Raw genomic sequence first — 10,565 nt, forward strand, 5'->3', positions numbered from 1 at the left:
ATAGTCGATAGAATAATCAATTCTAAGCATAATTAAACAATTATGGAAACAAATATACATGCATGCTCAATAGCATGCTTCAACAATATCAACAATCCAATCAAGCATGCTCATTATCAAATCTTATAATCACAAACAATCACAGACAAGTCGGTGTTTAGCATATACTCCCTCCGTTCCTTTTTAAGTGTCATTTTAGAACAATTTTTTTGTTCATATTTAACTGTCGTTTTGATGTTTTAGGTTCCATTTTGTCAAATATACCCTTACTTTTTCAATAACTCCACTTCACATTTTCCATAAAAAATTTCTTTCTTAATAACTATGAAGACCTTTATGATTGGATGAGAGTGGTAGGTGGTTTAATGATATGAGAGAGTGGAAAAATCACTAACAATTCACTATCTTGGTTGGAGAGATTTGTGACTTTATGATTGGGATGTGAGAGGGTAGAATGGAAAAAACAAGGCTAAAAAGCATTTTTGGCCCCTAGTGTTTCAAGTTTGTGCAAATTCTGCCCCTATCTATTTTTGTCGATGTTTCTACCCCTCATGTTTTCAAACAGTGCACTGTCTACCCCTCCGTCAGGGGTAGACGATGCACTGTTTGAAAACATAAGAGGTAGACGATGCACTGTTTGAAAACATGAGGGGTAGAAACATCGACAAAAATAGAGTAGGGGCAGAATTTGCACAAACTTGAAACATCAGGGGCCAAAAGTGCTTTTTAGCCAAAAAACAACTATAATAATCAACTATCTTGGTTGGAGAGCTTTATGCTAAAACGACACTTAAAAAGGAACGGAGAGAGTAGCTAGTAATGGTAAAGTCTCCATTACCTTAGGCTATCTCCTTCCAATGCTGCAACTCCGATCCGATCACATCTTTGTTTTATGTGTCGGCTTGTTTCCTTCCATTCAGTAGCTCTAATGTAAAGTGCATCCATTTTCGTACCATGCACAAGTACACTTAACGCAATCACTAACTGAGTTGTGCTAACTCAAAGTCTAAAGCAACAACTTCAGACAACTGACTCGATTAACTTCGCAAACAAAAGTTAAAACTCATTCTCCTTAATGGCTATAAACCATTCAGATCAATCTCAGAAGTCAAGAAATGTCAGCACACTGACGACGACAACAACAACAACAACAACAACAACAATAATGTCCAACGCTTCAACAAGCTTTTCACTTAGTTAATCGACTTTTAAACCAAAACACATAATTCTGCTAAAATAGAAAAGTGACATGACGAACACTTACTCCTCTCGTTTTCCTTAGAGTGCTCAGTGTCTAGTAGGATACTCATTGAGGCATTTTCGCAATAATACACACACAAAATTCCTTACTAAAGCAATTAACACATCATCTCAAAATGACGTGTTTCCTTTTCTCTTCCACAAGCATCTCTCAATTCCATCCACAAGGTTACAACTCTAAACTCTTCTAAGATATCTTTCACTGCTCTCATTCTCCTCAGGACTTACTCATCAAATCACTTACAACAACGTAATGCCTTGAATACCACTGTTACAATCTAATCCTCAAGCCAATAATTCCTTCTCGTCTTCCGATTTTACAAACCTATCCTCAAACAAAAGTGAACTGACATGGCACATCTCGATTCTCGTGCATCCTTTTATCAAGTAATACAACCACACAATTCTAATTCCACAAACCTACATCTCATAGATCATATTCACTAATCGTCATTGAATAAGATCTATCCAAAATCATTGTTTGATCATCACTTATTCATCTATAGTCTAACTAGGTAATAACTCATCAAGTCTAGATCTATTGTATAAAAGTCACGCAAACACATCAATCTGTGGTTTCACACCATTGAAAAGAACACATAAGATTCTCTAACATCGAATATCTTGACTTAGTCTATCCTTACTCGAAGTAATCGTGTGAACCAACCAACTAAGGACCTCACAACTATATGCTCATTCCATAATCATCAACTTCTGAACCCATGTATACTTGGAACACTAAACGATAACTCTGTGATTCTTTTAAGTCCATCAACAAAGATTCAACACTAAGGCTTCAACTCTAACGAAAGACATTCAAATATTTACTTTCCATATTCAACCTTTGAGAAAATTGAGTTATGGTTTCCGATTAATCATTTATCAAGTACTTATAACTAAACCTTAAACTTCTCAGAGCTCAAGATTCAACCACAAAACACACTTTCAACATCAAGGCTTCAATCATAACTTAATCAACCGAACTAAAACCTTTTGATGGTTCAAAAGAGAATTTCCTACTCCAAGGAATCAAAATATCATTTCAAAACTCAAGGTTTTCTCATCTCTTGCCCAAACCAGCCTTTGCGCTCAAAAGGGCAGATTTTTTGTTAAAACGTTCATAAATTGTACAGTAACTTGAAATTTTTTAAATACATCAAATACACTCAGAAAAATATAATATTTTTATCATAGAATAATCTACATGTTTTGTAAATCCCTGTAAATTTTCAAGTCAAAATTAAAAGTAGAAAATTCATGAAAAATCAAACACTAAAAGCAGTTCGTGACAAACAGGATAGCTTAAACTTCGTTTTTCACAAAAACAAAGAAAGGTTATCATTTCTCTTTCAAAATCTTGCTTGCCCAAGGCAAAAAAAATAATTAAAGGTCAAAGGCTTACAAAATTCAAGTTTCGAAAACTTGTCGGCAAAAGGTTGCTGGAGAAAATGGTGGTCTGCGATGGTTGACGACAGAACTTTCGCCGGAGACACAAAGGGATAGGTTGCTCTCCATCCTTTCACAGCCCACAGCTTAATGGCGCTACCTGTTTCCCAAAAAACTCAATGTTTTTTCAGAAAGTCCAATCATAGGACAGCGACGCTCGCTAGGAAGGTTGTCCAAAACTGAAATTGATTTAGGGCGTTTTCCCCCTCGCAACAAGGATCATCATGGTATAGTCAGTTTTCCCATTGGTTGCCGAAGTTGACCGGAAAACACCACTGAATGTGGCGGCGGCGAAGAACGGTGATCCGACTCCTATGTTTTGTTGTGGATGTCAAAAGGGTTCTAACGGTGTTGAGATCGTTCTAAACAGAGGCCCGAAGGCGTCGGAAATGAAGAAAGAAGTTGGCGACGTCGTTTTCACTTCGTTCTTGCTATGTTTTTGTTCATGAGTGGTCGTGGTGGCTTTTAGCGGTGGTGCTGGGTCGTCGTTCTTCACCTCCATGGGTGGTGGTGAAGCTTTGTTGAGAGAGAAGAAGCTTGCATGGTGATGGTGGTGGCTGCCATGCTTGTTTCTTGGTGGCGGTTCTTGCATGGATACACAAGGTGTTGATTTCACGTGGAAGGAAGATGGTGGCATGGTGATGGTGGACTTGTTAGTGGCTCTCATGGGAGAAGAAGGTGGTGATGGTTGCTACCAAAGGAAAGAGAAGAAGTAAACATGAGTTCAGTTGGATCGAGGAGGGTGTTTTTTGTGTGGGAACAATAGTTGTGTGCATTACTGTTACATAAAATTCAATCTGTCCAACTGAAGATTGGTGAAAAGGATACTTGGAAGTGGCTTCCGGGGGACGATGGAATGTTCACAGTGCATTCTGCATATAATGCGAAATGTATTCTAGATCACTCTGCAGACGGAGATATTTCTCATATTTTATGAAAGATTCCAATCCCATCAAATGTGTTATCTTTCACGTGGAAGTGTTTTATCTTGATAGAATCCCATCTTGTGAGAATTTGAGGAAGCAGAATATCATCCCAGTGGGTTAAGAGAGATGTTGTGCCATGTGCCAGAAGGTATACGAAAGTACCAATCATTTGTTATTAACTTGTGTGCATGTGTGCGGTGTGTGGATGAGATGTTATAGGTGGCTGGGGATTCAAACGGTATTGCTCCAGTACTGCAAACTGCACTTTAGGCAGCATATTTGTGAGGGGAAGCGAATGTTCCTGAATAACACCCTAGGGTCTAACCAATGAACTATGATTCATGTAGTCAAGTGAACATGGATTGTACATTATAAGCTCCCCATTATATAGTTGGAGAACTCACAACACTAGTGATATACACATTGAACCTGGATGGTGTTCTAAGTTGACTAAGTTACATGAATGAGAGAAAGAATCAAGAGGAATAATAACTGATTTATTTGACTAGTCTTAGGGACCAAGGGGGATGAATCTGAATCCATGACGGTACACATCCTTCCAAGGCTTGTCGCTAGGGACTATGCACAAAAGCCTTTAGAAATGTGCTCGTGCTGCTTTAAGTCGGTCCTTGGTTTTTTCAAGGTCTTTGACTTCTTGGACTTGTGCTCTTTGGTTGCTGAAAAATTTGGTGTCTTCATACTGCAAAGACAACTATTTTGTTAACTGAAATGCATAAGAACTATGTACCTTTTGGTTTTAATTCATTACGCGCAAGGCCAGCAGGAACAAGTCATCGGGCGAAATAAAATGTCGCAAGGCTAGGCCAGCGTGGAATAAATCATTTAGTGAAATTGGCGCGTGGTGTTCCTGAGCAAATGCGGAATGACCCATCGTGGGGCCTTGCTGTGCGGGAAAAAAGTCATCACGCGACGCGATGCCAACACAGAAGAAAAGTCCTCGCGCGGCGCGATGCTAGGGAGAAAAGTCTTGAGTAATCTTCCATTCCAGGGATGCATAAAATGTGATATTTTATTAGTTGTCAATGTAAAGCACTGATGGTGTATTAATATTAATCTCTAATATAATTTAAGTAATGTTAAATTTAGAAACATAATAAGGAAATAAAAAATTTATTTGAATGATTTTTCGATAGTTAAAATGATAGAAGAATAATTACACTTATTTTGAAAAAAAGAAAGAATAATAATGCAAATCCCACATCAGCACCTTATGTGTCATGACAAGTCACTACATTTCTCCCGTGCTGGCATCGTGTCGGGGTGATGATTTTTCTCTCGTGCTGGCATCGCGCCGCGCGATGACTTTTCTCCCGTGCTAAGAAACATATAGGCTGGAGATAGGAAAGTGAACGGATCAATCCGCGAAATGGAAATTTGGCCAATAAAAAAGATCTATTTTTATGTACGTTAGAAATCAATTACTTTAAAATAATAAAATAAAAATTTGAAAAATATGTCTTCTTCTCCCAACCGTTTCCTATATTGTGTCTTCCAAATCTTCTCTATTGTCGTGTTTGACAAACTTTGACGACACTCCTTCTACATGAGCCATTGATGGTGGTGGTGGTGATTGTAGTGGTGGTAGTGGAGGGTGGTTGTGGCGGCGGTAGTGACAACGATGACAATAATGGTGGAGACAGTGGGGTGGAAGTGTAGGGTGGTGGAGGCGGTTGCATAGAAGGAGGGTAGTGGTGATGGTAATGTTGCATGTTATTGAAATTAAAAACCATATTTACAAACCTATGTTTGTGGTTTTAGAAAATAAACTGAAACTATTTTAAAATTGAATAAATATCATTTCAATTTTATTTTCACCGAACATGTTTTGCTCTTAAATTGAGCAGTGTTATAGAACATGACGCTCTTAGGAATGATCAATACGTTGTCGTGAGGGTCGTGTCTAAAATATATTTTATCGTATTATCCTTTTAAATTTACATTTGAAAATTGAAAAACTTGTACTAACGAACTCATACTTCATTAAAAGAACAAACGTGACTCCGTTAAGATGAAACCAGTCGAGTAGTAACATAAAGTCATAAACTATATATGCTAGAAATCACAAAATAATATAATGACTAGATTTGCATATTGAAGGTTCAAAGGATAATCTAGCTACTGGTGATAATTGACTTTAAATAACCATAATTGAAATTACATGGAAATTTCTACTACATAAGGATAACTTAACTATGATAAAGAAGCAAGTTGCGCGCACACTTGTTACTTCCCTGACTTGAATATCTGATTGAAGATGATGACTGAAGAAAAGATCATCCCACATCACATTATGTCATCTACTCTTGCAGGCAACCTCTTGAAGAAGTTTAATGGCAATGAGGGAAGTTTCTGGCGGAATCGGGGATGCCTTAGCACATAGAATCCACTAAGAAGGGACACAGCTTGGAATGGAGTGACATACAGAACAAAAGCAGCAATGGAACAGAATGTGACAAATAGAGTGGTAGCTCTAGGGTCTCTCCAACTTAGCAAATTGTGGAACCTTTCTCCTTGAGTGGCCAAGTCACCAAGAAAAATCTGGACCCTCCCTGAAACGCTTCTTAAACGATCATACCTCCTCTTAACAACTTGTGGTGATCTTGAAGTTGGGAATGTATCAAACTCTTCTTCTAATTCATCAAGAGTGACACCAGCAAGAGATAGTGGAGTGTTCATATGAGGAGGGTGTCTTGGCCTCCACCTGTAGTTCCTAACTCCAATCCAAACAAGGTACATGCAAATTGTGGGAGGAATGAACCCTGGATGAAGAACCAGTATAATGAAAACGATGTGGATAAGAATGGTTTTGAGAGGGCTTTTCCAATTGCAGATATTATCAAGCCACCTTCCAATGGTTGTCAACCCACCAAGAACTTCAACTATTCTGAAGTAATTAGCTTTGGTCCTTCTCATGCCCCACATGTGTGAATCCACATCCAGCATGTATTTTACCACCTCTTCCCTCAGTGGCGGCTCAGCCCGGCTCAACCTCATTGACACAATCTGCATAGCCTGATACCTCAACCAATGTTTCTGAATTTCAGATAGAGGATGAATGTGGTGCATTTTTGGCAACAATGGTTGTGAATACATTGACAGCATGTTCACCACAGATAAACTTGTGAACCTCACAGCTAATTGCACTTCTCCCATTTTCTTCAAACCTGAATATTGTAGCACTAAGAGAGGATAAGAGTGTGTGTACACCTTGCCAGCTTCAAGTGTAGACAGCCTAATTCTCACCTTCCCTATTATTGAATCTCTTGATCCACCTTGTAAATGAGCATTATCAAAGACCCCTATTGTGATAACAGTGCATGGATCGTAAACATCCCATGTGTATTGCTCATTCCACTTTGGAGAAAGACTATCCACAATTGTCCTTGTGTGGATCCACTTGTTCCCATATTTAGCTACACAATATGCATCTGTGGTTCCTTGACCATTTCTTCTCTTCATTGGCATTAGCTTCTGTGCACTGATAATCCCCACTTCAAGAATCCCAATCTTTGGACTCCACAGCTGTTTTGCAGCTGGTCTATGATCACTGCTGCAATGAGCTGATTCATCAAGCACATGGTAGCCACCTTCAAAGCAAACCCTCAAATGTATCTTACTTGAGAATCTAGTAGTAATTTCCCCTTCAAAAGCCTCATGCTTTTCAAGATTAAACCACCTTGTGCTCACAGGCTTGTCATCCAACCTCTTTTGCACATTCTGCAAAGGAATCACACACCGTCCCACAATCTCACCCTCACTTTCTGGTCCAACCCAATCTTGTACAGTCAGATACAAAGGCTCCTCAAATGGCTCAGAAGAAACAAACATCAAATCCTCATTCCAAAAAGGATTCATGGTTTTTCTTTGAGATATTCTGGTTTTTAAAGACTGGTTTCCCAGGTCAACCTTCACAAAAAGTTCTGGGTACCTGGTTATGTTCTTTGGTACCAAATCTTGAGCCTCAATCACATTGACCCTGAGATACCAAAGGGAAGGTGAGAGGTAGACCTTTGATCTTATGTTTGCAGCAGCTTTAGGACCAAGTCCAACCATGGCTGCATCAGAATGCCATGCTTGAGGAAAAGCTTCATCTGCTTGAGTTCCCATCCAAATTGCCAGCATTATTTCTCCATTGACTCTGTGACCTCTCTGATTTTTCATCATGTACCACTGTGGAGCCAAGGGGCTATCGTGTTTTGGTATTTCATTCAGGTCCAACACTACTTTCCCTACCATGTCATCATAATCAACAACAGCATCATGATCTTTGACAGCAAGCTCCAGAACTGAAGCTTGAATACTATCTTTGGAGAAAGCAAAAATTTGATTCCATTGAGGATTGGACTCATTCTGAAACCACTTGGTAGAGCCCTTGTAGTTTCCAAGCTTGACTTCAACATAGGGATCAATAGTACAAACATCATCATACACAGATAAATTCTTGGCTTTGACCACATGAACATAGAGGTATTGCATGTGCTCAACAAGGTCATAGGTGCAAGAAAGCTTGTCCCTTGTGATTTCCCCTGCCCTTGTCCCAATTTTGGGGAAGGTTTCCTTGAGAGAAAAATCTAAAGGTTGTTGTAGTTTCTGCATTTTCCACCCCTAGATCACAGAACAATAGAGCGAGAAGACTCACCAATTAACCTGCAATAATTTGAACTTTTGTAAGGAAACTAAGTACTTCAAATGAAGAGAGTAAGGAAGAGTGAAGGAAGTGCATGAGATAACCATTCGATTTAATAAAAAAAGGGTTACTAATTTATGATCCAAATAAACAAATGACACAAGGAAAAATCAAAACTTTGAAACGATTTGCAGATTTTGGCTAACCTTTTTTGTTGATACTTTTAAATGTCAAAGATAATAATGGGGTATAAGAAAAGAGAAAAAAGATGGAGAGTTCATGGAGCATGTTTTGTGTATGACACTCGTGATTCTTCAACTATAACATAGCCATTAAAACAAATACTTCAGAATGCATCAGCAAAACTTGGTGTTCTTTGATGTTCATGATGATCATGCACACACAACAGAAATGATTAAGCACTAACCTCAAGCGTTACTGCTTCGCTTCTTAGTGAGGGTATCTCGGTGAGATCAAAATGCTTTGAAGACAAAAAAAGAGAGCAAGGAACTACGTGGTGAACCTATGAAATTATCCGGAAGCAGAAAAAGTGTGTTATCTGTGGAACACTTGATTCTCTGTAATGCTCACACATGAAAGAGACACGTTATATCAGCATCAAGCTTATGTAGCTCACTGTCTTGACCCAAAGTTTGTTTTATGATTTTGTGCTTCACGGTATTATGTATATAGCTTTGTTTTAAATAATGCTAGGTGATTTATGTGCCATAGTTAAAGCTTATGATAAATTATTAATAAAAAAAAGCTTATGGTAAATTTATACGAAAATAATGCTAAATATTTCAGTCTCTTTCTTTTACGGTTTTAAATTGCAATTGCGATCGCGGTTACTGCTGTGTCGCAAAATTGCGGCCACAATTGCAGTTTTGATGCAGTGAATAACTCTTTCTATTAGTCTTTTGTAATTGGTAACGTAGTAGTCTCTGTCCTACCCCTGTAGGCTATAATTTCTCTCTGTTATGTTGCTGTTTAAGGTATGGTCAACTGTTTTGGTAAAATGACATACAATTGAGATGAATAAACAATTTGCATGATTTCTTAAGCAGTGATATTGATATTGTGCTTGCAATCTTTTAAGCCCTTTTTTAGTACGTTTCCACTAGTTTGTTTTTAATCATAATCAATTTTGATGCCAAAAAAACTCTAATAGTTACTCTATGAACTAAGTGTGGTCCAATTTAAGTTTAACTGTTAGTGAAATGGTACATGTTAGCGTGTTTTCTTTTTTTCTTCAACAATTGCAATAATAATAGAACTACAGAAGTGTGATCAAGTAACTAAAAGGGGAAACCTGAAAAGAATAATAGAGCAATTTACACAAGTAACTGACATCGTTGGCTGTAACAATCATGTGCCGAAGGGATTGAATATCATTGTTTTTGACTGATGAGAGATTAATTCTAGCATCGGGGGTGATGGTAAGGACTCAGGAGAAGAAGAATATATAGTTCGATAGGTTCATTAAACTTTTTTATTTTATAAGGGTTGTTTAAATCACCAAGATAAATTCAACACTACATTTGTTTTGTACACAAAACTCTAGTTTTTTTTTTTTTTTTGACAAACTCTAGTTTATAATTAGAGTTTAAAATCTTAAATTGAGTAATTTCTAATAAATTTATATTAGAAAATTATTATTTTTATTATTTTTATATTAAAGTTATTTTATTTGAATTTTGTGCATGGAATAGAGTATCTCCCTATGAGAATTAGCCTCACAAGATTATGAATCTCTAGGGCTTGAACAACATTACGTCTCGTGGAAAATATTTTCTCACAATTCTGACTTGGGTGTGGTGAAATCGAACTCTCAACTTAGGGGTTCAAACAATCACTTTTTACCGCTGCGATCGGCACACATTGGGTAAATGATTTTAGATTAAAAAAGATTATTATTGTATTTTAAAATAGAATTTCATTCATTTGAAAAAAAAAAAGTTGATACAACAACAATAATAAATAAACTATATTAAATTAATAATTAAACTATATCATAATACTAAAATGTACACAATTATAAATCAATTAAACTATGATATTTTCAGCTTACAAATTCACCAACTCACTGCAAGCTAGCCTACATTGAGTCAAATGCCTATTGAAAAAAAAAGTCGATCGAGCTAAAATCTTTATTTTCAAAAAAGGAAAATATTTTCACTCCGTCATCCAGGTCGACTTGACCTTTCTAAGTTCCTCCTGCTACCTTCTGCCATGGTTTTTGCAAGGTTTGTAAATTCCAAATTGTGAAACTTGCAATACTTTAC

At 37.4% G+C, this 10,565-nt stretch overlaps 1 protein-coding gene across 1 annotated transcript; it reads right to left on the reverse strand.

The window, feature by feature from the left end:
* Window positions 1–5,894: 5,894 nt before the first annotated feature.
* Window positions 5,895–8,256, reverse strand: LOC130749618 (multiple C2 domain and transmembrane region protein 5-like). Its single transcript, XM_057602994.1, has one exon. The coding sequence runs from the start codon at window positions 8,247–8,249 to the stop codon at window positions 5,937–5,939; it is 2,313 nt and encodes a 770-aa protein (XP_057458977.1). The 5' UTR covers window positions 8,250–8,256; the 3' UTR covers window positions 5,895–5,936.
* Window positions 8,257–10,565: the final 2,309 nt, after the last annotated feature.

Source organism: Lotus japonicus, chromosome 3 (genome assembly GCF_012489685.1).
Source record: "Lotus japonicus ecotype B-129 chromosome 3, LjGifu_v1.2".
Taxonomy (NCBI): domain Eukaryota; kingdom Viridiplantae; phylum Streptophyta; class Magnoliopsida; order Fabales; family Fabaceae; genus Lotus; species Lotus japonicus.

What these genes read in the sequence shown, in the direction of transcription:
- LOC130749618 (XM_057602994.1), bottom strand. Translation starts at nt 8,249, where the DNA reads ATGCAGAAACTACAACAACCTTTAGATTTTTCTCTCAAGGAAACCTTC.